Source organism: Salmo salar, chromosome ssa28, assembly GCF_905237065.1.
Source record: "Salmo salar chromosome ssa28, Ssal_v3.1, whole genome shotgun sequence".
NCBI lineage: Eukaryota > Metazoa > Chordata > Actinopteri > Salmoniformes > Salmonidae > Salmo > Salmo salar.
In genome coordinates, this window is record NC_059469.1 from 36,726,752 (window position 1) to 36,754,416 (window position 27,665).

The 27,665-nt window shown below is 43.6% G+C and overlaps 1 protein-coding gene across 4 annotated transcripts in view; it reads left to right on the forward strand.

Annotated features, from left to right (window-relative positions):
- Nucleotides 1-3,221: 3,221 nt before the first annotated feature.
- The window catches only part of LOC106590859 (uncharacterized), a 35,722-nt gene continuing 11,278 nt past the window's right edge, over nt 3,222-27,665 (forward strand). For 2 of the 4 annotated variants that reach the window (XM_045710284.1, XM_045710285.1), the window contains exons 1-16: nt 3,233-3,532; nt 3,661-3,868; nt 4,003-4,169; nt 4,313-4,443; nt 5,922-6,088; nt 6,275-6,360; nt 7,168-7,248; nt 7,573-7,687; nt 9,944-10,119; nt 11,462-11,683; nt 16,168-16,370; nt 16,560-16,691; nt 16,829-16,969; nt 19,936-20,206; nt 20,758-20,971; nt 21,350-21,617. In XM_045710284.1, coding sequence (XP_045566240.1) covers nt 3,374-3,532; nt 3,661-3,868; nt 4,003-4,169; nt 4,313-4,443; nt 5,922-6,088; nt 6,275-6,360; nt 7,168-7,248; nt 7,573-7,687; nt 9,944-10,119; nt 11,462-11,683; nt 16,168-16,370; nt 16,560-16,691; nt 16,829-16,969; nt 19,936-20,206; nt 20,758-20,971; nt 21,350-21,617 — 2,741 coding nt within the window. In that variant the 5' untranslated portion in view covers nt 3,233-3,373. Of the gene's footprint in view, nt 3,533-3,660; nt 3,869-4,002; nt 4,170-4,312; nt 4,444-5,921; nt 6,089-6,274; nt 6,361-7,167; nt 7,249-7,572; nt 7,688-9,943; nt 10,120-11,461; nt 11,684-16,167; nt 16,371-16,559; nt 16,692-16,828; nt 16,970-19,935; nt 20,207-20,757; nt 20,972-21,349; nt 21,618-27,665 lie in introns of all 4 variants that reach the window. The other 2 variants (XM_045710287.1, XM_045710286.1) reach the window with 2 other exon arrangements.

The window sequence follows — 27,665 nt, forward strand, 5'->3', positions numbered from 1 at the left end:
ACGGAGTGAATTGTATGTCATTTCATTTACATAATTCCCATGGACTAGGATGATACAAAAAAAACACATATTGTTGATACAGCGTAACAGTCTTTACTAGTAATGGAGACACCTAAGGTTTTGGTGTTCGAAGATATATTCTGATACCAGTGTATAAAACATAATGAAAAAACTTTACAAAAAGCCCAAATACTATATCAGTCCTTCTGACTATTATTTCCAATAGTCCATCCATTCATCCATTCATCCATCATCCATCCATTCATCCATCCATCCGCCCATCCATTCATCCACCATCCATTCATCCATTCACCCATCCATCCATTCATCCACCATCCATCCATCCATCCATCCATCCATCATCCATCTACCATCCATCCATCCATTCATCCACCATCCATTCATCCACCATCCATTCATCCATTCACCCATCCATCCATTCATCCACCATCCATTCACCCTTCCATCCATTCACCCATTCATCCATTCACCCATTCATCCATTCACCCATCCATCCATTCATCCACCATCCATTCATCCACCCTTCCATTCACCCATTCATCCATTCACCCATCCATTCATCCACCATCCATTCACCCATCCATCCACCATCCATTCACCCATCCACCCATTCACCCATTGATTTAAAAATGCATCGTAATCTCTCAGATGAGCTGTGAGAAATGTTATGGTGTTGGTGCGTACACTAACAACAGGGTAACAAACAGTGTGGTTAGGCATGCGTTGTAGACACGAGTGGTCCAAAATGACCACTATCTTGAACTGTTCTCTATCTGAGACAAGCAGGTGTGTGTGTGTGTGCCTGCCCTGTCAGCCACTGCATTACACTGGGAACAGAAGAATGGTTCTCCATTGTCTTCTTTCTCTTCATTGTCTTTAGCCACAGGCAGGCTCACTTTCCCATCTGGTTTAGCATATTTATATTGGGGGGGACGACAAATGTATAAAGGGTCAGTGCAATATAAACTGAAAACAAAATAACAGTTTGAAGTGTTACATTGACATCGTTCCTATGGTGCAGCTCATTTGAGTTTAAAGACAAAAACATGACATACTACAGTAACAAAAGCAAGGAGTAAGCACAAGTAGAAACATGCTAAAAAAAATACATACCATCAAGTTCTTGGAGGAAATCTTGAAAGAAATCCAAGATTTCCATCTCTGTTTTAGAGAACCACTTTCACTCATCTCTGGGGCCAGGTTTGAGATAACGTAGTGTGCATTAACCATAGACATTGAGTTCGAGTTTTGACTATCTAAAATTCCAAGACATATATTACTTTCACTATATTTCTGATACACAGGTCACCTGACCAAAACCAGGACCCCATAAATAACAATCAGATTTAGTAGGCAGAATATTAAACAGCCCAGTTTGTTAATTACCATGTACCCAATCACAAAGAGATTGCGACATTCCTTCTGCATCTTCTGCATCACCTCAATTAGGTTGTAGACTTCAAAAGCCTTCACGCAGCTGCTGAAGCATCAGAGTAAGTTTTGTGGTTGCATGTAGTAAAATGTCTCTTTACAAAATGAAACGGATAGAGACATGGACAGTCACTGAGATTTGTATATTTTACTAGAGAAACCTTGGTGTTCTTGTATGATTGGTCATGATAATGTACTCCCCAAAAAACATATAGAATGAAATCAGTTGACACAAATTGTGGGTTGTTGCAATATAAGAATAATTGAATTTTAAAAACACAATTTCAACTCAGATCAAATGTATCAACACACGAAGGCTAACGGATGCTTTGTTAAAATAAGAAAACATTGCACATACCTTATTATGCTCTCCTTGTGATCCAAGTTGATGGGGCTTGTGTAGCCACAGTTGAGGATTCCTTCAGTGTAGGGTGACAGGTCAAAGGTCAAAGGCATCTTCGATCTGAAAGCACAGTTTATTTTTCAAACACAACTAACTAATTGCTGAAAGATTAATGACAAGAATATGCTTTCAATTTCATCAACACACCGTTTCGCTTAATGGGGACAACTCTGTGTCATGTACACTACCCTTTTTGTTAAGGTCCTTCAGGGTCACGGTCACCAGTGTGGTAACACTACTCCTGCATAAATCGTGGAGACGGTCCACCTTGTACAAGGCTCACTGCAAATATTTCACCTGATACTCTGGATATAAGAGAAGGTGAAGTAAGAAAATGTTCCTTCATAGTATTGTTTTTACATTTAGAAACGTATGTGTTTTACAGAATTTTACATGTGCCTAACCCTTCTGTACAGTACTGTATGTACTATATATCGACTATGAAACTAATAGGACATGGCCTACTTATGAGTTGCCATGAAATATGATTATATATCCACTATGAAACTAATAGGACATGGCTTATGAGTTACCATGAAATATGATTATATATCCACTATGAAACTAATAGGACATGGCTTATGAGTTACCATGAAATATGATTATATATCCACTATGAAACTAATAGGACATGGCCTACTTATGAGTTGCCATGAAAGAAAGTTAGATGAATTCAGTTGAAAATGGCGAGAACAGGCGTTCGTAGCTAAATGCTTTTGGTTAGCTTGAGAATAATAATGGCATGATTTATCATTCTACGGTATGTATGTACAGTATGTGATATAGTAGAATGTTATGAACCGACACTGAATCTTAGGAGCTAACGACTAACTTAGCTATGTAGAAGTTGGACTGAAGAACGCCCACAGCTGTGGGGTCAAAAGTGCACACGAAGAACTGGTGTTTCAATCAACAACAAAAAAGTTTCAAAAGCACAAAAAAAAAAGAACACTAAAAATATTAAAAATTACTGCATTTCATTCGATGGTTTCATGTGTCTATAAGATGTATTAGAGCGCTGACCCAAATCCCAAAGGATGCAAAGGGGGCAGTCTAGCCAAATATATTATTTATTTGAAATACATTTTTTGTTGTATAACTATTTTTGTGGAATAAAATACATACAGTTTTGCATTCTATTACAAAATATTTGATTGCAATATTTTTTACTTTGAGGCCTCATTTTGGGTTTCAGAACAATTATTTTTGAAAGAAAATTAAAAAATGCTCTCGAAAAAAAAAGACACAAAATGTACTTCCATAGGCTATGCTGGCTATTTTAACAGTAAAGTTAGAAGAATGATTAATTTAGGTGGCAATGGCATCATTAACAGGACTTATCGGCCTTTTAATAGCGTTTGACCCAAACGGCTTTCCGTATTTCAAAAACTAGCTTGTTTCCATGGTTACATACAGACACTGAAATGTCAGTCCGTCAGTGTATGTGCGACTGTTTACAGAAATCCTAGAATATAACAACAAAAAAATAGTTTCAAACAGCTTTAAAGAAAAGCTAAAATGGACAATTGTGATTTGGAGAAACTTGCAATTTCGGGACAGACGTTGCAGCCTGCGTTCAAAGCAGATGTAACAACTTACAAAGTTACTGTAACAAGCGATGTCGACCGGGTTACATTGGACCTGCTCACAAGTGACTGCGGAGCCTGTTATAAAATAGTAAGTCTCAACAAAGTAACGTTTGGATGCGAATATTTGTTTAATACTATAAGATATCCTACACTGTGTACTACGCACATCATTGTTTTCTTCATGCTCTTGCAAATCTATACATTTGATATTTTCAGCGTTGTGGTGATGGCTCAAAGTCCATCAGACTGAATGATGGGTTGAATTTGGTTGAAATAGAGGTGGTAGCCGAGGATGGCACCTCCAAAAAATATTGCATTGAAGTCACCAAACTGTCTGCGAGGACTGCAGAGTTGAGTGACCTTACAATCGAAGGAAATGTTCAATTACAACCTACATTTTCGGCAAACATCTATGATTACTCAAGTAAGTGGATATGCATTTAAAAAAAAAAGATATGAAAATAAAGTATGTATTCAATTTTATTCTCATGACTTATTCTATGACTTATATAATGTGCAGGTTTTTTTTTTTAAACCTGGAAATCTTTTTTCATTTAGGCACAGTTCCTTTCTACTGTAACTCGGTGACCATACTGCCCAAGGTTCCTGATAGAAACATGAAAGTTTCAGTGAATGAAGAAAGTGATTCACAACCTTCTCTATTGACTGTTGGAGAAACTAGCCTCAGTATCAAGGTCTTATCAGCAGATGGCAGCAATTCTCAGGTAATTACACAAACTGCTACTGTACTGGCAACATTTTTATGGAAACCTTTGCTAAATCTTTGTGGACTTTAGATATAATGATACATCAAATATTCAGTGATTTCTGATGGATTAAAGAATGTCTCTTTCAAAACCACTCCTAGATGTACTATGTGTTGGTGATACGAGAGCAGATTCCCATGGCTGTGTCTTTCAGTGATGTGAAAGAGCAGGTGTACTATGAGTGCCCTGTCACTCTGACGGCCCTCTACAGACCCATATCCATCAACCAGAGGTAGAGTTACTATAGCAGGGGTATTCTAATCCTACCCTGGAGGTAGAGATACTATAGCAGGGGTATTCTAATCCTACCCTGGAGGTAGAGTTAATATAGCAGGGGTATTATAATCCTACCAGAGGTAAAGTTAATATAGCAGGGGTATTCTAATCCCACCCTGGAGGTAAAGTTACTATAGCAGGGGTATTCTAATCCTACCAGAGGTAAAGTTACTATAGCAGGGGTATTCTAATCCTACCCTGGAGGTAGAGTTACTATAGCAGGGGTATTCTAATCCTACCCTGGAGGTAGAGTTACTATAGCAGGGGTATTCTAAATCCTACCCTGGAGGTAGAGTTACTATAGCAGGGGTATTCTAATCCTACCCTGGAGGTAGAGTTACTATAGCAGGGGTATTCTAATCCTACCAGAGGTAAAGTTACTATAGCAGGGGTATTCTAATCCTACCAGAGGTAAAGTTACTATAGCAGGGGTATTATAATCCTGCCCTGGAGGTAGAGTTACTATAGCAGGGGTATTCTAATTCTAACCTTGAAGGAAGAGTTACTATAGCAGGGGTATTCTAATCCTACCCTGGAGGTAAAGTTACTATAGCAGGGGTATTCTAATCCTACCCTGGAGGTAGAGTTACTATAGCAGGGGTATTCTAATCCTACCAGAGGTAGAGTTACTATAGCAGGGGTATTCTAATCCTACCAGAGGTAGAGTTACTATAGCAGGGGTATTCTAATCCTACCCTGGAGGTAGAGTTACTATAGCAGGGGTATTCTAAATCCTACCCTGGAGGTAGAGTTACTATAGCAGGGGTATTCTAATCCTACCCTGGAGGTAGAGTTACTATAGGAGGGGTATTCTAATCCTACCCTGGAGGTAGAGTTACTATAGCAGGGGTATTCTAATCCTACCCTGGAGGTAGAGTTACTATAGCAGGGGTATTCTAATCCTACCCTGGAGGTAGAGTTACTATAGCAGGGGTATTCTAATCCTACCCTGGAGGTAGAGTTACTATGGCAGGGGTATTCTAATCCTACCCTGGAGGTAGAGTTACTATGGCAGGGGTATTATAATCCTACCCTGGAGTTCCAGAGTACTGCTGGTGTTCTGTTCTACCTGATAATTAGTGGCACCCACTAAATTAGTCCCTGTTAGAGGGGAAGAATTAAGAAAAAAGCAGTGGGACTGACTTCGAGGTCCAGATTTCAATTTGACGGTACTATACTATAGGTTCGAACCCAGGTCTCTTACTCTTCAGGGCCCATAGTCACACAGAAGCTCAGAGCAGTGCTGATCTAGGATCAAGTCCCCCTTGTTTATAAAATGTTATTCAATATTATCTGAAAGGAAAAACTGATCCTAGATCAGCATTCATACTCTGAGTCGCTTTATGAATATGGGCCCTGGTCTCAGGCAAGGTTATTTATCAATGTGCATGGATTCTTTCTCATCAATTGAGACTCAGACACTGTTTTCTGCAGTGATCCACAGCACCTGTTCTCAGCCCCCTACATTGACATGCTGGCGAGAAGGTCGAAGGTCGACCCGCTAAACGAGTGTCCCCTCGGAGACAGATGGAAGGTTCTGGAACACGATCTGGACAAGACCATGTCTTCTGCCCTGGTCAAGTGCTTCTTTGCATACCGAGGTACACTGTCACAAGCCAGAACGATGATTACTTTCTCAAATAAGATTATTTATTATATCGAAAGAATGTTGTAATGTTCGAATTTCACTCATTATCAATATCAGCTAATCAGCAGTTAGAGAAGGGACCACATCTACTGTGTGTTTGTCATTAATCATGGAATATGTCTCTGTTACCTCTTCAAAGGATGTGAGAGTGTGATGAAACTGGCTGAAGTGGGGTCACATGCACTGGAGTGTCCACACAAACCCTCAGCGGACCTGGACCAAAAGGTCAGCATGAAACATTGACGTGTGTGTGTGTGTCTGTGTGTGTGAGTGAGTGAGTGCGCACGTATGTGCAGAGGACTGAAATCCCAGCCATCGATATCTAGGCTCTTCTCGTGCTTTAACATTGGTGCTTACCTCAGGTACGTTTCAGCCTGTAGGTTGAAGTGCTTTAACCAAATGACCGTCCCGTAATAAAACTTGCCGCATTGCATGTCTGTGTGAAATATTAATGTAATCTTAATCCCTTATTAATGCAATCTTTAATGCTGGAATACGTAATGGTGAAACTTCCACGTCCGTTTGAGATATTACAACCACAACAAAGAATACCTTTAAACAACTTACACCGTTTCCCCCCCCTGACATTGACAAAACAGCAGAATATGTACTGGATGTTGTTTTTAACATGATGCTGGATTTCTATTTAACCTTTATTTAACTAGGCAATTCAGTTAAGAACAAATTCTTATTTACAATGACAGCCTTGTTCAGGGGCAGAACGACAGATTTTTACCTTGTCAGCTCGGGGATTCGATCTAGCAACCTTTCTGTTACTGACCTAACGCTCTAACCACTAGGCTACCTGCCACCCCAATGTATGCTACTCCTCCTCTCCTCCTCATCCTCTCCTCCTCCTCTCCTCCTCCTCTCCTCCTCATCCTCTCCTCATCCTTTCCTCCTCCTCTCCTCCTCCTCCTCTCCTCTCCATCAAAACAAAAACAATAACATAACATACTGTATGTGCTGGGTTGAATAGTGGCACAGTTTCCTCTTATGTGGATTTCAGCTTTAAATGTACCTTTCTTTCAGGACGTCACTGAGACAAGCTGGTACAAGAAGCATTTTGCATCCTCGACCTGCTTGGAGATAGAGACCAAACACACCTTGGAGGTAATAAGAACACTTTACATATGGTTACCTATGATAGAGGTTTAGACTTTGAAAATGACTAAAGCTATGTAATTACAGTGCAACACTCTAGTTATGGATTACTCACTGATACAAGGTATTTATATAATTGATGTCCTACAGAGAACTGAAATATTGTAAAGCGTTGCCTATTTTTCATATCTTGCTCTGTTCGCTATCATCGTTGTTGCTAAGATTGTTCAAACCTTTGTCATCTCATCAGATAGATAGATTCTCTGCTATTGTGTTGCTGATGAAGCATCATTCATTCTGCATAAGTGAGGATATTTCCTTTGTTCTCCACAGGTGCATAACTGGGAGAAGAGACTTCAAAAGGCAATAGGACAGGATAGTGCCGATAATCTGTGTTCCCTGGCCCAGGACAATCTGAAACTCTACAGAGAGCGTCTGCCCAAACCAGGTCGGTAAGAGTTTCCATCCAACGCAGCTAAGCCAAACCTCTGTGAGCATAGCGGATTAGCCTTGTCCATTGGAAAAATACACAAAGAGAGGCTAGTTAGCGTTAGCATAGCGAATTAGCCTTGCTTATTGAAAAATACATGAAGAGAGGCTAGTTAGCATTAGCGTCAAGGGCCTATCCAGACATGATGCAGGACACTGTTTGTCTTTTTTTTTGTCCACTTGTTCCTGACTAATCACTGAATCTGAGAAGTGATATCAGAGAAGTGTTGAATGGGAATCGTTGGTCCTCATTCTGAAATCTAATCCTAAATCTAATTCAAAGCCACCTTAACAGTCTTCCATGATGGTCTTGAATGAGGAACAGTAAAGAGTCTTTCAGAGTTCAAAGTGCAAGAAGTCTAGGGAAACAAGCACCAGTTTCCTCTTTTCTATCGTGCTGATTATTCATTTAGAACGTATGGCTTTGGGGTCAGTCCACTGGGGTCAGTCCACTGGGGTCATTCCATGTAATTTCAGCAAGCTATGACACTGACCATCTCAGATTGTTCTGAAATCTTTTCTGTCGTTAGAAACAGATAAAGTTAGCATTCCTGCAACATTATTTTGTTAAAATATCATTTGATCTTTGAAGAAATTAAGCTAATTGATTGCATCCACATTGGCCATTTTAATGTATAGGATTCATATAATAGTCAATGAATATATTACCTAACATCCAATTGTGGACCAAACTTGTTTCTAACAATGAGTAAGACATGAGGAATCCCATTTTTTTTTTGAAAAGCCAAACACGGACGCCCCACACCAATCCCACCCCAACAACCGGTATACAGTATCAGTTCTCCCTGTCTGACTAGTAGTATGGAGCTGCTGCTTGGAGTATTGTTTCTTCATACTATGAAATGTATTCTCAGTGAATTTGGTGATGTTACGTTTATGTTGTTAGGTCTTACATCCTGATATTTCCAGGTTCTGACCACTAGATGGTGCTGTTCCTGCTGTTAGGTGTTTTATTTCTTTCTTTAAGAATCCCGACGCTAAAAGGAGTTTACTCAAATGACTAAATTACATATTGGGTTCCTTCCTGTGTACTCGTTGTTGGTGTAGGGGGGGGGGGTCCGTGGGTGGCTTCTCATTGGGCACACACTGGTTCAATCAACGTTGTTTCCACGTCATTTCAATTAAATTATGTTGAACCACTGTGGAATAGACATTGAATTGACATCCTTTCCCAGTGGGTTTTGACAATTCCTTTGGATTTCTCATGTCTTACTCATTGTTATAAAAACGTTTGGTCCCAATTGGAATGTTTGGTAATATATTTATTGACTATTATATGAATCCTATAACATTAAAATGGCCCATTTGCATGCAATCAATTAGCTTAATTTCTTAGAGATCAAATTATATTCCAACAAAATAATATTGCAGGGTTACTAATCTATTTTTTTTTTCTCACTACAGAAAGTTTTAGACCAATCTGTCACGCCCTGGCCATAGAGAGGGTTTTGTTCTCTATTTTGGTTAGGCCAGGGTGTGACATGGGCATTCTATGTGCCCTTTTCTATGTTTTGTGTATTTCTTTGTTTTGGCCGGGTATGGTTCTCAATCAGGGACAGCTGTCTATCGTTGTCTCTGATTGGGAACCATACTTAGGTAGCCTTTTCCCACAGGGTTTTTGTGGGTAGTTAATTTCTGTTTAGTGTTTTGCACCTTACGGAACTGTTTCGGTTCTTCTCTTTGTTATTTTTGTTTTAGTGTTCAGTTTATTAAAGAAAGCATGAACACTTACCACGCTGCGTTTTGGTCCGATGATTCTTCCTCTTCAGACGACAAATACTGTTACACAATCTGAGATGGTGGGTGTCCAAATCCTCTTTCTTGTGCTTTTTGAGGTGGAACGACCCTTTGGTGTGTCAGGGCTATGAAGCCATAGTTAGAGAGGGAGGCTTAGATTGTTCTAGAGTGTAAAAGGCTGTAAAAGAACATGAGCGGTGGCGATACTTCCCTCATGTGTGTTAAAATAGAAGCTCTTTATTTTACTCTGGGATGCAAAGGGCTTGACAACAATGTAAAGTGACAGGGTAGATATTGCAGAAGCAATTTACACCCATTTAATATTTCATGCAAAAAGATGCAGGCGATCTTTCACAAGTGAAAGTAAAAATTAGGCTGGCACGGAATACCCTTTTCCTCATCATGTGTGCATGTGTGCGTGTGCGCGTGTGTGTGTGCGTGTGCCGGACCTACCCAGGTGACCTGCTGCAGTATGAGGATGGTCAGTCTCCTCTGGACTGTCTGGAGCAGGCTGCTGTCCATTATGCCTCAGCCATCAAGCTCAAGCCCCGAGACCCCAGACTCCACTTCCTCCTGGGGCTGGCCCTGGAGGAGCAACACTATGCAGCAGAGATGTACGGACTGAGGAGGAAAGTAAGTAAGCCTTGGTCAAGCCAGAAAGGCTCCTGCCCTATGGGCCAATCTCCTAATTCTGTAGCGTGAGGCAGCTTGATGTACAGTCCCCTGGACAGGACGCTAGTCTATCGCAGGGCCAAACCACTCATTGTTGAATTTGTGATTTCCAACTTGTTGTGTAATGTTTATGTCCAATGGCCGATTAGCACCAATACGTTTTATCTATTGTTTCTCTTCATTATTTTTCTATATATGACAATGATTAAAAAGGATTTGCCAGCAGATTGTCAACTTGATTCATGATGATGACTGCTAGCTAAGATTTTGAAAGTATGATGTTGACATGATCAGTCCAATCAAAGCTGCTGTACATGTAACAGTGTAGGTTCCGTCCCTCTCTTCGCCCCAACCCGGGCTCGAACCAGGGACCCTTGCACACATCAACAACTGACACCCCACGAAGCATCGTTACCCATCGCGCCACAAAAGCCGCGGCCCTTGCAACGCAAGGGGAAACCCTACTTCAAGTCTCAGAGCGAGTGACGTCACTGATTGAAATGCTATTAGCGCGCACCACCGCTAACTAACTAGCCATTTCACATCGGTTACATACATATAACATGAATTGACATCATTTTATCTGTGGCCAATGAGCTTGAGCCTTCTTGGATGGGCACTTCTAATATAACTCTATGGCAGCACACAAGGAGCTAGAATTTTTGCGCTCTTCCAATAGACTTGGCGGTGACGTAGTGTCCCCATGAGTGACAGAACACTGAGCCAATCACGGCACAACGTTCCGTATTTTCTGCTGGCTTGCCCCACCACCACAGAAAGCACTGAGCTAGAGTGAAACACCTGTATTTTGGAGTTGCCTTAATCAATTATATAATTGAGTTAATAAAGCTCCATACAAACATGGTTTCTTTTGTGTTTTCTTGATTAAGGCAACTCCAAAATACAGGTATATTATATATATATATATATATATATATATATATATATATATATATATTTTTTTTTACATTGTTTGCAAACTGATATGTGACACGTATTAATGCCAAAATAACGTGCAAAACAGGCAAGCCCCCCAAATAATGTGAGGCTCAGAACAGGCTCTGCCCTGCCCGCCCTGAATAACGGGTCGCCACTGACTGAAAGTAATCAGATTACACTACTGAGTTTAATTCATCCAAAAGTTAGGCTTCTGATTACTATTTTGGACAAGTAACTAGTAACTGTAATGGTTTACATTTAGAAAATAACCTACCAACCCTGTTCCTGTATAACGCACCCTTTACTCCAAAACATGACCAATTTGAATATGTGTATTTTCTTCTTCTTCTGTTTCCTCCTCCAGGCTGATGGGGACGTTGAGGACCTAAGCAGTGCCAAGTACACGGCGCGTCAGGATGACATCCTGGCTGTGTGTAAGCTGCATGGCTTCCCTGGCACGCCTACCATGGAGAACCAGCTACAGGCCCTGGACACAGAGTACCACCAGCTGAAAGAGCAGGGCCAGTCGGGCAAGGCAGACTACATCCAGACCCTGTTCATCTTCCTCTCCAAGAAGGCAGGCAAGGTCAGAGACACAATACATACAATTACAAAGATCTATATTGAGAAAGTGGTATTCACTTTTTCAGCAGGGACCCCAACCCCCCCCCCCCCACCAGAATTGCTTGCGACAACAACCCATCCCAAATCTAATGACACAACTTTCAAATCTGAAAAAAACGAAATACCCAAATTCTCCAAGATATCAACTGATAACCGTCATTACATTTTCTCTTATTAAAGACAACCAATAAATACTTTCACTCAATAAAATGTAAATTGGTCTAATAGTCTTTCTCCAAAAAAAAGGGGCAGGAAAACCCCCACAAGGGTTTTGAATACCACACTGTATTAAGCAAATATAATTCCACTACATGTATGATGATTCTGGTGTGACTGGTATTCTAGTATCAGGGACTAGGTAATATAGTATCAGGGACTAGGTAATATAGTATCAGGGACTAGGTAATATAGTATCAGGAACTGGTATTCTAGTATCAGGGACTAGGTAATATAGTATCTGGGACTAGGTAATATAGTATCAGGGACTAGGTAATATAGTATCTGGGACTAGGTAATATAGTATCAGGGACTAGGTAATATAGTATCAGGGACTAGGTAATATAGTATCAGGGACTAGGTATTCTAGTATCAGGGACTAGGTAATATAGTATCAGGGACTAGGTAATATAGTATCAGGGACTAGGTAATATAGTATCTGGGACTAGGTATTCTAGTATCAGGGACTAGGTAATATAGTATCTGGGACTAGGTAATATAGTATCTGGGACTAGGTAATATAGTATCAGGGACTAGGTATTCTAGTATCAGGGACTAGGTAATATAGTATCTGGGACTAGGTAATATAGTATCAGGGACTAGGTAATATAGTATCTGGGACTAGGTAATATAGTATCAGGGACTAGGTATTCTAGTATCAGGGACTAGGTAATATAGTATCAGGGACTAGGTAATATAGTATCAGGGACTAGGTAATATAGTATCAGGAACTGGTATTCTAGTATCAGGGACTAGGTAATATAGTATCTGGGACTAGGTAATATAGTATCAGGGACTAGGTAATATAGTATCAGGGACTAGGTAATATAGTATCAGGGACCAGGTAATATAGTATCAGGGACCAGGTAATATAGTATCAGGGACTAGGTATTCTAGTATCAGGGACTAGGTATGCTAGTATCAGGGACTAGGTATTCTAGTATCAGGGACTAGGTAATATAGTATCAGGGACTAGGTAATATAGTATCAGGGACTAGGTAATATAGTATCAGGGACTAGGTATTCTAGTATCAGGGACTAGGTATGCTAGTATCAGGAACTAGGTAATATAGTATCTGGGACTAGGTAATATAGTATCTGGGACTAGGTAATATAGTATCTGGGACTAGGTAATATAGTATCAGGGACTAGGTAATATAGTATCAGGGACTAGGTAATATAGTATCAGGGACTAGGTAATATAGTATCAGGGACTAGGTAATATAGCATCAGGGACTATGTAATATAGTATCAGGGACTAGGTAATATAGTATCTGGGACTAGGTAATATAGTATCAGGGACTAGGTATTCTAGTATCAGGGACTAGGTAATATAGCATCAGGGACTATGTATTCTAGTATCAGGGACTAGGTATTCTGGTATCAGGGACTAGGTATTCTAGTATCAGGGACTAGGTAATATAGTATCAGGGACTAGGTAATATAGCATCAGGGACTATGTATTCTAGTATCAGGGACTAGGTAATATAGTATCAGGGACTAGGTAATATAGTATCAGGGACTAGGTAATATAGTATCAGGGACTAGGTAATATAGTATCAGGGACTAGGTATTCTAGTATCAGGGACTAGGTAATATAGTATCAGGGACTAGGTATTCTAGTATCAGGGACTAGGTAATATAGTATCAGGGACCTGGTATTCTAGTATCAGGGACTAGGTATTCTAGTATCAGGGACTAGGTATTCTAGTATCAGGAACTAGGTAATATAGTATCAGGGACTAGGTATTCTAGTATCAGGGACTAGGTATGCTAGTATCAGGAACTAGGTAATATAGTATCTGGGACTAGGTAATATAGTATCTGGACTAGGTAATATAGTATCAGGGACTAGGTAATATAGTATCAGGGACTAGGTAATATAGTATCAGGGACTAGGTATGCTAGTATCAGGGACTAGGTAATATAGTATCAGGGACTAGGTAATATAGTATCTGGGACTAGGTAATATAGTATCAGGGACTAGGTAATATAGTATCAGGGACTAGGTAATATAGTATCAGGGACTAGGTATTCTAGTATCAGGGACTAGGTAATATAGTATCAGGGACTAGGTAATATAGTATCAGGGACTAGGTATTCTAGTATCAGGGACTATGTATTCTAGTATCAGGGACTAGGTATTCTAGTATCAGGGATCTGGTATTCTAGTATCAGGGACTAGGTAATATAGTATCAGGGACTATGTATTCTAGTATCAGGGACTAGGTAATATAGTATCAGGGACTAGGTAATATAGTATCAGGGACTATGTATTCTAGTATCAGGGACTAGGTATTCTAGTATCAGGGATCTGGTATTCTAGTATCAGGGACTAGGTAATATAGTATCAGGGACTAGGTATTCTAGTATCAGGGACTAGGTAATATAGTATCAGGGACTAGGTAATATAGTATCAGGGACTAGGTAATATAGTATCAGGGACTAGGTATTCTAGTATCAGGGACTAGGTATTCTAGTATCAGGGACTAGGTAATATAGTATCAGGGACTAGGTATTCTAGTATCAGGGACTAGGTAATATAGTATCAGGGACTAGGTAATATAGTATCAGGGACTAGGTATTCTAGTATCAGGGACTAGGTAATATAGTATCAGGGACTAGGTATTCTAGTATCAGGGACTAGGTATTCTAGTATCAGGGACTAGGTATTCTAGTATCAGGGACTAGGTAATATAGTATCAGGAACTAGGTATTCTAGTATCAGGGACTAGGTAATATAGTATCAGGGACTAGGTATTCTAGTATCAGGGACTAGGTAATATAGTATCAGGGACCTGGTATTCTAGTATCAGGGACTAGGTATTCTAGTATCAGGGACTAGGTAATATAGTATCAGGGACCTGGTATTCTAGTATCAGGGACTAGGTAATATAGTATCAGGGACTAGGTATTCTAGTATCAGGGACTAGGTAATATAGTATCAGGGACTAGGTAATATAGTATCAGGGACTAGGTATTCTAGTATCAGGGACTAGGTATTCTAGTATCAGGGACTAGGTATTCTAGTATCAGGGACCTGGTTTTCTAGTATCAGGGACCTGGTATTCTAGTATCAGGGACTAGGTAATATAGTATCAGGGACTAGGTAATATAGTATCAGGGACTAGGTATTCTAGTATCAGGGACTAGGTATTCTATTATCTGGGACTAGGTAATATAGTATCTGGGACTAGGTATTCTAGTATCAGGGACTAGGTATTCTAGTATCAGGGACTAGGTATTCTAGTATCAGGGACTAGGTATTCTAGTATCAGGGACCTGGTTTTCTAGTATCAGGGACTAGGTATTCTAGTATCAGGGACTAGGTATTCTAGTATCAGGGACTAGGTAATATAGTATCAGGGACTAGGTATTCTAGTATCAGGGACTAGGTAATATAGTATCAGGGACTAGGTAATATAGTATCAGGGACTAGGTATTCTAGTATCAGGGACTAGGTATTCTAGTATCAGGGACCTGGTTTTCTAGTATCAGGGACTAGGTATTCTAGTATCAGGGACTAGGTATTCTAGTATCAGGGACTAGGTAATATAGTATCAGGGACTAGGTATTCTAGTATCAGGGACTAGGTAATATAGTATCAGGGACTAGGTATTCTAGTATCAGGGACTAGGTATTCTAGTATCAGGGACTAGGTATTCTAGTATCAGGGACTAGGTAATATAGTATCAGGGACTAGGTATTCTAGTATCAGGGACTAGGTATTCTAGTATCAGGGACTAGGTAATATAGTATCAGGGACTAGGTAATATAGTATCAGGGACTAGGTATTCTAGTATCAGGGACTAGGTAATATAGTATCAGGGACTAGGTATTCTAGTATCAGGGACTAGGTATTCTAGTATCAGGGACTAGGTATTCTAGTATCAGGGACCTGGTTTTCTAGTATCAGGGACCTGGTAGGGACCATTGAGATGAATCTATGTATCGCTATAATGTCAGAGAGACATCCAATGGATGTGGGACCCAGTTGACGTGTGACATTTCAACAGCCTGTGAAGGGCCTCTGAACGGCTTTGATCTCTCACTCATTGATCTCGGAGTAAGTAGAGCGGCACAGAGATCACTCGACCTGGCTGGCTCCCGGTGGAACAGCCCCATTCAAATCAATTATAGAACAGAATGATCAGTTAGTTCAAGATTACGTTTGAGCGCTGTTGGTGCAGACCCAGACTGGGGGTTGACGTTCCTGCCCTTGTACCTCAGGATGGCAGTGCGGGCGTAGGGGACGAAGAGAGCTGTATTCACCGGGCCCTGCTGAAGTACCTGGATGCCTGGTCGCTGAACAAGGACTTCTGGGAGTACAATCTCCATGTGGGGCGTATGCTGCTGCTGCAGAAGAGGAACACTGAGGCACTGCAGCACCTGCAGACCGGACTGGCCCTGCGGCCCTCACAGCCAGCACTTAGGTCAGCACACGCTGTAGTATGTTTAACGCAGTTGGTTCTGGGAACCAGACTTGCTTTAACTCCTCAAGCTAAATCCTTGGCTTTAGCTCAGCGGGCTACGACAAATCTGTAGCATGCAGGAGACCTGGGTTGGCCCTATTGGTCACATTGCCAGGGGTAGGTAACTCATGAACGTGTGTGTGTGGGCAGGTTCTTCACAGGTCTGGCTCTACTGCTACAGGAGGAAGCCTCAGAGGCTGTGGAGGAGGAGGCAGCTCTGTTTTTACAACAAGGCCTGGAGCATGTTATAGCACAGTACTGCAACACGGAGAACAACTACAGGTGAGAGAGAGAGAGAGAGAGAGAGAGAGAGAGACTTGATTTACAGACTTCCTAAAGTACACTTCTACGTGATGTGCAGTCAGTGTTTCTTTGTAAGCTAAAAGGTCCCCTTTTTTCCTGCCGTGACATGAACTCAGTGGTTTGGAGCAGAGCGTGACAGACCCTCTGTCCAGTGTGAGAACACAGTTCCTGCGTGGCTGCCTCACCCTTGGTGCCCTCCTCCACCAGAAGAACACTCTCTCTCAGAAGCCAATGAGCGCAGAGCAGGTCTATCACAGGTGAGTTTTATATTGCTTACCTGGTTCAAATCTCTTTGTTCTGTCTTGCCAAGTCTCTATGTATGTATACTGAACTAAAATATAAACACGGAAGTGTTGGTCCCATGCTTCATGAGCTAAAATTGTAAAAAATCCAGAGATATTTCATACGTACAAAAAAGCTTATTTTTCTCAAATTGTGTGCATAAATTTGTTTACATCCCTGTTAGTGAACATTTCTCATTTGCCAAGATAAATCCATCCACCTGACAGGTATGGCATATCAAGAAGCTGATTCAACAGCATGATCATTACACAGGTGCACCTTGTTCTTGGGACGATAAAAGGCCACTCTAAAATGTGCATTTGTGTCACACAACACAATGCCACCGATGTCTCAAGTTTTGAGGGAGCGTGTAATTGGCATGCTGACTGCAGGAATGTCCACCAGAGCTGTTGCCAAATAATTGAATGTTCATTTCTCTACCATAAGCCAGCTCGTTTTAGAGAGTTTGGCAGCACGTCCAACCGATCTTACGACCGCAGACCACATGTAACCACGCCAACCAAGGACCTCCACATCCAGCTTCTTCACCTGTGGTATTGTCTGAGACCAGCCACCCGGACAGCTGATGAAACTGTGGGTTTGTCTGAGACCAGCCACCCAGACAGTGGATGAAACTGTGGGTTTGTCTGAGACCAGCCACCCAGACAGCTGATGAAACTGTGGGTTTGTCTGAGACCAGCCACCCAGACAGCTGATGAAACTGTGGGTTTGTCTGATACCAGCCACCCAGACAGCTGATGAAACTGTGGGTTTGTCTGAGACCAGCCACCCAGACAGCTGATGAAACTGTGGGTTTGCACAACTGAAGAATTTCTCCACAAACTGTCAGAAACAGTCTCAGGGAAGCTCATCTGAGTGCTCGTCATCCTCACCAGGGTCTTGACCTGACTGCAGTTCGGCGTCGTAACTGACTTCGGTGGGCAAACGCTCACCTTCAATGGCCACTGGCACGTTGGAGAAGTGTTCTCTTCGCGGATGAATCCTGGATTCAACTGTACCGGGCAGATGGCAGACAGCGTGTATGGTGTTGTGTGAGCTAGCGGTTTGCTGATGTCAACGTTGTGAACAGAGTGCCCTGTGGTGGTGGGGTTTATGGTATGGGCAGGCATAAGCTACAGACAACAAACACAATTGCATTTTATTGATGGCAATTTGAATGCACAGAGGTACTGTGAAGAGATCCTGATGCCCATTGTCGTGCCATTCATCCGTCGCCATCACGTCACGTTTCAGCATGATAATGCACAGCCCCATGTCGCAAGGATCTGTACACAATTCTTGGAAGCTAAAAATCACCCAGTTCTTCCATGGTCTGCATACTCACCAGACATGTCACTTATTAAGCATGTTTGGAATTCTCTGGATCGATGTGTACGACAGCATGTTCCAGTTCCCGCCAATGTCCAGCAACTTCTCACAGCCATTGGAGAGGATGGGGGAGCAACATTCCACAGGCCACAATCAACAGCCTGATCAACTTGTCTATCACAGTGCCATCCTTTTTGTCACCAAATCCACATAAACTACCCACCACTGCGACCTGTACGCTCTCGTTGGCTGGCCCTCGCTTCATATTCATAGCCAAACCCACTGGCTCCAAGTCATCTATAAATATCTGCTAGGTAAAGCCCCGCCTTATCTCAGCTCACTGGACACCATAGCAGCCCCCACCCGTAGCACGCGCTCCAGCAGGTATATCTCACTGGTCAACCCAAAGCCAACACTTCCTTTGGCCACCTTTCCTTCCAGTTTTCTGCTGCCAATGACTGGAACGAATTGCAAAAATCACTGAAGCTGGAGTCTTATATCTCCCTCACTAGCTTTAAGCACCAGCTGTCAGAGCAGCTTACTGTACCTGTACACAGCCAATCTGTACCTGTACATAGCCAATCTTGTCACGTCCTGACCATATACTTAGGTATTTTTGTATTATATTTGGTCAGGACGTGGCAGAGTTATGTTTGGTTATGGTATAGTGGGGTTGTGAGTGTGGGTTTAGGTTCTAGGTTAGGTTTTCTATGTGTAGGTTGGGTGCTGGACTCTCAATTGAAGGCAGGTGTGTTGAGTTGCCTTTGATTGGGAGTCCTATATTAGTAGGGTGTGTTTGTCTGTGTGTTTGTGGGTAATTGTATTTTACACTGTGTTTCGTTTCACCTGTGAAACTGTCACCTTTCTCCTTTGCGTGTTTATTTTGTTTTGTCGTTTCCATCTATAATAAATATGATGTGGAACAGTCAACCCGCTGCGTATTGGTCATCGAGTGATTTCGACATATCTTCCGATGAGGGAGAATACGAGGAACGTGACAAATCTGTAAATAGCTCACCCAACTACCTCATCCCCATATTGTTATTTATCCTCTTGCTCTTTTGCACCCCAGTATCTCTACTTGCACATCATCATCTGCACATCTATCACTCCAGTGTTAATGATAAATTGTAATTATTTCACCACTATGGCCTATTTATTGCCTTACCTTCCTCCTCTTCTACATTTGCACACACTGTATGTAGATTTTTCAATTGTGTTACTGACTGTACGTTTGTTTATGTGTAGTTCTGTGTTTTTGTATGTTGTCGAACTGCTTTGCTTTATCTTGGCCAGGTCGCAGTTGTAAATGAGAACTTGTTCTCAACTGGCCTACCTGGTTAAATAAAGGTGAAATAAAATTAAAAAAACTCTATGCAAAGGAGATGTGTCGCGCTGCATGAGGCAAATGGTGGTCACACCAGATACTGGCTGTTTTTCTATCCACACTCATACCTCTGTTGAGGACAGAATTTAAGTATATATGCAGGAAACTACAACAATTCTGGTCTGCCTCTGTCTTAGTGTGTGTGTGTGTGTGTGTGTGTGTGTGTGTGTGTGTGTGTGTGTGTGTGTTTGTTTGTACCCATCTTCCTTTACACCCCCATAACAGTGTTGTGGTGCTGGCAGCCCGCGGTGTGTGTCGGTGCGTGTGTCGGGACGAGGTGGCTCAGCAGCTGGAGTGGGTGTTGCTAGATGCCCACTTTGCCCTCCTCCAGAGCCTCATTCAACAAAAGAAGGCTGCTGGGTTAACCCAGGGTCAGGGCAAGCAGGGAGAGACAGAGAGACAGGCCTGGGTGACCAAGAGATGTCAGGCTCTCACAGGTCTGATCCTCCTCACCTCCATCCCCGCCTGCAGGGAGCTGCTGGACATGCAGGAGAAGGTTAGACTGGAGAAGTTGACCCAGTGTTTCCCAAACACGGTCCTGGGTACCCCAAGGGGTACACATGCTGAAATTAAATCATCTATAAATCTATTTATCATCAAGCTTTGACTATATGAATCAGTTGGTGTACTCGTGCAAAAAAACTTTAAAAAAAACAATGAAATACCCCTTGGGGTCTTCAGGACATGATTTGGGAAACGTTGCCTTACCTACTGATACTGCATCAGATATTCTTCCATCCCCAGAATCAGATTGAGGGTTAATCTGATCCTGGATCTGTGTGGTGTCGTCTCATATTTACTTACCTACTGATACTGCATCAGATATTCTTCCATCCCCAGAATCAGATTGAGGGTTAATCTGATCCTGGATCTGTGTGGTGTCGTCTCATATTTACTTACCTACTGATACTGCATCAGATATTCTTCCATCCCCAGAATCAGATTGAGGGTTAATCTGATCCTGGATCTGTGTGGTGTGTGATCATTGGTGTGTTGCATACAAACAAATAAACAAACAAAACAAAAACTCCCATCGGCGGTGTCCAGGTCTGCCAGGTCGCCGTGGTAACGGCTCCTCGTGACAGCCACGCGCTGTGCCTCCTGGGGCTGGCCCAGCTGGCTCAGTGTGACAACGACCACAGCGCCCAGAGGTTAGAAGGAGCCATTGCCAACGCCTGCCTCAGCTTCCAGGCAAGCATCGAACTGGAGGACAAACCTCAGAGCGGAGAGCCACCCACACAGCTCACCAGTGAGACAAATAGTGTGTGTGTGGGGATATTAATGAAGTGTGTGTGTGTGTGTGTGTGTGTGTGTGTACATGCTTCTGTGTGTGTGGGGATATTAATGAAGTGTGTGTGTGTGTGTGTGTGTGTGTGGTGATATTAATGAAGTGTGTGTGGGGGGATATTAATGAAGTGTGTGTGTGTGTGTGTGTGTGTGTGTGTGGGGGATATTAATGAAGTGTGTGTGGGGGGATATTAATGAAGTGTGTGTGTATGTGTGTGAGGATATTAATGAAGTGTGTGTGGGGGGATATTAATGAAGTGTGTGTGTGTGTGTGTGTGTGTGTGTGTGTGTGTGTGTGTGTGCACGTTGATATATGCAACTGAGCCTTGTGCCATCCCTCCCCCTCCCTCAGAGCAGCAGTGGTGGCAGGACAGGCTGGCAGCAGACAAGGAGAAGGCAGTCAAGGAGACAGACAGCCAGGGAGCGGGCGGGGGTGGCTCTGGGCCTTCTGACACTGCAGTGGCTGCCGGGAGAGGATGTGGGCGTGGCATGGGAGGTCCTGCTGGAGGGGGCACTGCGGCTGCAGCCAAGACCCCCACGAGAGGAGGCAAGACTGCCCCTCTAGCCAAAAACACCCCCTCTACTGCCCCTCCAGCCAAAAACACCGTCTCTCCAGCCAGGTCAGTCGGATAGACTTTAGACGTGTTGAAGAGCATAAATGTTACGCAGTCGCTGATTTCTGTTGCTGCAGATGCACCTCCCCTGACTGTAAACGCCTGCTTTTAAGGCTTTCAGTATTTGATGTAGAACACGGCCTAGTAAGAGGTCTAGTAAGAGGCCTAGTAAGAGAGGTCTAGTAAGAGGTCTAGTAAGAGGTCTAGTAAGAGGCCTAGTAAGAGGCCTAGTAAGAGAGGCCTAGTAAGAGAGGCCTAGTAAGAGAGGCCTAGTAAGAGAGGCCTAGTAAGAGGCCTAGTAAGAGAGGCCTAGTAAGAGGCCTAGTAAGAGGCCTAGTAAGAGGCCTAGTAAGAGGCCTAGTAAGAGAGGCCTAGTAAGAGAGGCCTAGTAAGAGAGGCCTAGTAAGAGGTCTAGTAAGAGGCCTAGAAAGAGGCCTAGAAAGAGGCCTAGAAAGAGGCCTAGAAAGAGGCCTAGTAAGAGGCCTAGTAAGAGGCCTAGTAAGAGGCCTAGTAAGAGGCCTAGTAAGAGGCCTAGTAAGAGGCCTAGTAAGAGGCCTAGTAAGAGGCCTAGTAAGAGGCCTAGTAAGAGGCCTAGTAAGAGGCCTAGTAAGAGGCCTAGTAGTAGGCCTAGTAGTAGGCCTAGTAAGAGGCCTAGTAAGAGGCCTAGTAAGAGGCCTAGTAAGAGGCCTAGTAAGAGGTCTAGTAAGAGGCCTAGTAAGAGGCCTAGTAAGAGGTCTAGTAAGAAGCCTAGTAAGAGGTCTAGTAAGAGGCCTAGTAAGAGGCCTAGTAAGAGGCCTAGTAAGAGGCCTAGTAAGAGGCCTAGTAAGAGGCCTAGTAAGAGGCCTAGTAAGAGGCCTAGTAAGAGGCCTAGTAAGAGGCCTAGTAAGAGGCCTAGTAAGAGGCCTAGTAAGAGGCCTAGTAAGAGGCCTAGTAAGAGGTCTAGTAAGAGGCCTAGTAAGAGGCCTAGTAAGAGGCCTAGTAAGAGGCCTAGTAAGAGAGGCCTAGTAAGAGAGGCCTAGTAAGAGGCCTAGTAAGAGGCCTAGTAAGAGGCCTAGTAAGAGGCCTAGTAAGAGGCCTAGTAAGAGGCCTAGTAAGAGGTCTAGTAAGAGGCCTAGTAAGAGAGGTCTAGTAAGAGGCCTAGTAAGAGGCCTAGTAAGAGAGGTCTAGTAAGAGGCCTAGTAAGAGAGGTCTAGTAAGAGGCCTAGTAAGAGGCCTAGTAAGAGGCCTAGTAAGAGGCCTAGTAAGAGGCCTAGTAAGAGGTCTAGTAAGAGGCCTAGTAAGAGGCCTAGTAAGAGGCCTAGTAAGAGGTCTAGTAAGAGGCCTAGTAAGAGGCCTAGTAAGAGGCCTAGTAAGAGGTCTAGTAAGAGAGGCCTAGTAAGAGGTCTAGTAAGAGGTCTAGTAAGAGGCCTAGTAAGAGGCCTAGTAAGAGGCCTAGTAAGAGAGGTCTAGTAAGAGGCCTAGTAAGAGGCCTAGTAAGAGGCCTAGTAAGAGGCCTAGTAAGAAGCCTAGTAAGAGGTCTAGTAAGAGGTCTAGTAAGAGGCCTAGTAAGAGGCCTAGTAAGAGGCCTAGTAAGAGGCCTAGTAAGAGGCCTAGTAAGAGAGGCCTAGTAAGAGAGGCCTAGTAAGAGAGGCCTAGTAAGAGAGGCCTAGTAAGAGAGGCCTAGTAAGAGGTCTAGTAAGAGGCCTAGAAAGAGGCCTAGAAAGAGGCCTAGAAAGAGGCCTAGAAAGAGGCCTAGTAAGAGGTCTAGTAAGAGGCCTAGTAAGAGGTCTAGTAAGAGGTCTAGTAAGAGGTCTAGTAAGAGGTCTAGTAAGAGGCCTAGTAAGAGGCCTAGTAAGAGGCCTAGTAAGAGGCCTAGTAAGAGGCCTAGTAAGAGGTCTAGTAAGAGGCCTAGTAAGAGGCCTAGTAAGAGAGGCCTAGTAGTAGGCCTAGTAAGAGGCCTAGTAAGAGGCCTAGTAAGAGGCCTAGTAAGAGGCCTAGTAAGAGGTCTAGTAAGAGGCCTAGTAAGAGGCCTAGTAAGAGGTCTAGTAAGAGAGGCCTAGTAAGAAGCCTAGTAAGAGGTCTAGTAAGAGGCCTAGTAAGAGGCCTAGTAAGAGGTCTAGTAAGAGGCCTAGTAAGAGGTCTAGTAAGAGGCCTAGTAAGAGGCCTAGTAAGAGGCCTAGTAAGAGGCCTAGTAAGAGGTCTAGTAAGAGGCCTAGTAAGAGGTCTAGTAAGAGGTCTAGTAAGAGGCCTAGTAAGAGGCCTAGTAAGAGGCCTAGTAAGAGGCCTAGTAAGAGAGGCCTAGTAAGAGAGGCCTAGTAAGAGGCCTAGTAAGAGGCCTAGTAAGAGGTCTAGTAAGAGGCCTAGTAAGAGAGGTCTAGTAAGAGGTCTAGTAAGAGGCCTAGTAAGAGGCCTAGTAAGAGAGGTCTAGTAAGAGGCCTAGTAAGAGAGGTCTAGTAAGAGGCCTAGTAAGAGGCCTAGTAAGAGGCCTAGTAAGAGGCCTAGTAAGAGGCCTAGTAAGAGGTCTAGTAAGAGGCCTAGTAAGAGGCCTAGTAAGAGGCCTAGTAAGAGGTCTAGTAAGAGGCCTAGTAAGAGGCCTAGTAAGAGGCCTAGTAAGAGGCCTAGTAAGAGGTCTAGTAAGAGAGGCCTAGTAAGAGGTCTAGTAAGAGGTCTAGTAAGAGGCCTAGTAAGAGGCCTAGTAAGAGGCCTAGTAAGAGGCCTAGTAAGAGAGGTCTAGTAAGAGGCCTAGTAAGAGGCCTAGTAAGAGGCCTAGTAAGAAGCCTAGTAAGAGGTCTAGTAAGAGGTCTAGTAAGAGGCCTAGTAAGAGGCCTAGTAAGAGGCCTAGTAAGAGGCCTAGTAAGAGGCCTAGTAAGAGGTCTAGTAAGAGGCCTAGTAAGAGGTCTAGTAAGAGGTCTAGTAAGAGAGGTCTAGTAAGAGGTCTAGTAAGAGAGGCCTAGTAAGAGGCCTAGTAAGAGGCCTAGTAAGAGGTCTAGTAAGAGGCCTAGTAAGAGGCCTAGTAAGAGGTCTAGTAAGAGGCCTAGTAAGAGGCCTAGTAAGAGGCCTAGTAAGAGGTCTAGTAAGAGGCCTAGTAAGAGGCCTAGTAAGAGGCCTAGTAAGAGGCCTAGTAAGAGGCCTAGTAAGAGGTCTAGTGAGAGGCCTAGTGAGAGGCCTAGTGAGAGGTCTAGTGAGAGGCCTAGTGAGAGGCCTAGTGAGAGGCCTAGTGAGAGGCCTAGTGAGAGGCCTAGTGAGAGGCCTAGTGAGAGGCCTAGTAAGAGGCCTAGTAAGAGGCCTAGTAAGAGGCCTAGTAAGAGGCCTAGTAAGAGGCCTAGTAAGAGGCCTAGTAAGAGGCCTAGTAAGAGGCCTAGTAAGAGAGGCCTAGTAAGAGGTCTAGTAAGAGGCCTAGTAAGAGGCCTAGTAAGAGGCCTAGTAAGAGGCCTAGTAAGAGAGGTCTAGTAAGAGGTCTAGTAAGAGGCCTATAGTAAGAGGCCTAGTAAGAGAGGCCTAGTAAGAGGTCTAGTAAGAGGCCTAGTAAGAGGTCTAGTAAGAGGCCTAGTAAGAGGCCTAGTAAGAGGTCTAGTAAGAGGCCTAGTAAGAGGCCTAGTAAGAGGCCTAGTAAGAGAGGTCTAGTAAGAGGCCTAGTAAGAGGCCTAGTAAGAGGCCTAGTAAGAGGCCTAGTAAGAGGCCTAGTAAGAGGCCTAGTAAGAGGCCTAGTAAGAGAGGTCTAGTAAGAGGCCTAGTAAGAGAGGTCTAGTAAGAGGTCTAGTAAGAGGCCTAGTAAGAGGTCTAGTAAGAGGCCTAGTAAGAGGCCTAGTAAGAGGCCTAGTAAGAGAGGCCTAGTAAGAGGTCTAGTAAGAGGTCTAGTAAGAGGCCTAGTAAGAGGCCTAGTAAGAGGCCTAGTAAGAGGCCTAGTAAGAGGCCTATAGTAAGAGGCCTAGTAAGAGGCCTAGTAAGAGGCCTAGTAAGAGGCCTAGTAAGAGGTCTAGTAAGAGGCCTAGTAAGAGGCCTAGTAAGAGAGGTCTAGTAAGAGGCCTAGTAAGAGGCCTAGTAAGAGGCCTAGTAAGAGGCCTAGTAAGAGGTCTAGTAAGAGGCCTAGTAAGAGGTCTAGTAAGAGGTCTAGTAAGAGGTCTAGTAAGAGAGGCCTAGTAAGAGGCCTAGTAAGAGGCCTAGTAAGAGGTCTAGTAAGAGGCCTAGTAAGAGGCCTAGTAAGAGGTCTAGTAAGAGGCCTAGTAAGAGGCCTAGTAAGAGGTCTAGTAAGAGGCCTAGTAAGAGGCCTAGTGAGAGGCCTAGTGAGAGGCCTAGTGAGAGGCCTAGTGAGAGGCCTAGTGAGAGGCCTAGTGAGAGGTCTAGTGAGAGGCCTAGTGAGAGGCCTAGTGAGAGGCATAGTGAGAGGCCTAGTGAGAGGCCTAGTGAGAGGCCTAGTGAGAGGCCTAGTGAGAGGCCTAGTGAGAGGCCTAGTGAGAGGCCTAGTAAGAGGCCTAGTAAGAGGTCTAGTAAGAGGCCTAGTAAGAGGCCTAGTAAGAGGTCTAGTAAGAGGTCTAGTAAGAGGCCTAGTAAGAGGCCTAGTAAGAGGTCTAGTAAGAGGTCTAGTAGGAGGCCTAGTAAGAGGTCTAGTAAGAGGCCTAGTAAGAGGCCTAGTAAGAGGCCTAGTAAGAGAGGTCTAGTAAGAGGTCTAGTAAGAGGCCTAGTAAGAGGCCTAGTAAGAGGTCTAGTAAGAGGTCTAGTAAGAGGCCTAGTAAGAGGCCTAGTAAGAGAGGTCTAGTAAGAGAGGTCTAGTAAGAGGCCTAGTAAGAGGCCTAGTAAGAGGCCTAGTAAGAGGTCTAGTAAGAGGCCTAGTAAGAGGCCTAGTAAGAGGCCTAGTAAGAGAGGTCTAGTAAGAGGCCTAGTAAGAGGCCTAGTAAGAGACCTAGTAAGAGGCCTAGTAAGAGGCCTAGTAAGAGAGGCCTAGTAAGAGAGGTCTAGTAAGAGGCCTAGTAAGAGAGGTCTAGTAAGAGAGGTCTAGTAAGAGAGGTCTAGTAAGAGGTCTAGTAAGAGGCCTAGTAAGAGGCCTAGTAAGAGGCCTAGTAAGAGAGGCCTAGTAAGAGGCCTAGTAAGAGGCCTAGTAAGAGGCCTAGTAAGAGAGGTCTAGTAAGAGGCCTAGTAAGAGGTCTAGTAAGAGGCCTAGTAAGAGGTCTAGTAAGAGGCCTAGTAAGAGGTCTAGTAAGAGGCCTAGTAAGAGGTCTAGTAAGAGGCCTAGTAAGAGGCCTATAGTAAGAGGCCTAGTAAGAGAGGTCTAGTAAGAGGCCTAGTAAGAGGCCTAGTAAGAGGCCTAGTAAGAGGTCTAGTAAGAGGCCTAGTAAGAGGCCTAGTAAGAGAGGTCTAGTAAGAGGCCTAGTAAGAGGCCTAGTAAGAGGCCTAGTAAGAGGTCTAGTAAGAGGTCTAGTAAGAGGCCTAGTAAGAGGCCTAGTAAGAGGTCTAGTAAGAGGTCTAGTAAGAGGTCTAGTAAGAGAGGCCTAGTAAGAGGCCTAGTAAGAGGCCTAGTAAGAGGTCTAGTAAGAGGCCTAGTAAGAGGCCTAGTAAGAGGCCTAGTAAGAGGTCTAGTAAGAGGCCTAGTAAGAGGCCTAGTAAGAGGCCTAGTAAGAGGTCTAGTAAGAGGCCTAGTAAGAGAGGTCTAGTAAGAGGCCTAGTAAGAGGCCTAGTAAGAGGCCTAGTAAGAGGCCTAGTAAGAGGCCTAGTAAGAGGCCTAGTAAGAGGCCTAGTAAGAGGTCTAGTGAGAGGCCTAGTGAGAGGTCTAGTGAGAGGCCTAGTGAGAGGCCTAGTGAGAGGCCTAGTGAGAGGCCTAGTGAGAGGTCTAGTGAGAGGCCTAGTGAGAGGCCTAGTGAGAGGTCTAGTGAGAGGCCTAGTGAGAGGCCTAGTGAGAGGCCTAGTGAGAGGCCTAGTGAGAGGCCTAGTAAGAGAGGTCTAGTAAGAGGCCTAGTAAGAGGCCTAGTAAGAGGCCTAGTAAGAGGCCTAGTAAGAGGCCTAGTAAGAGGCCTAGTAAGAGGTCTAGTAAGAGGCCTAGTAAGAGGTCTAGTAAGAGGCCTAGTAAGAGGCCTAGTAAGA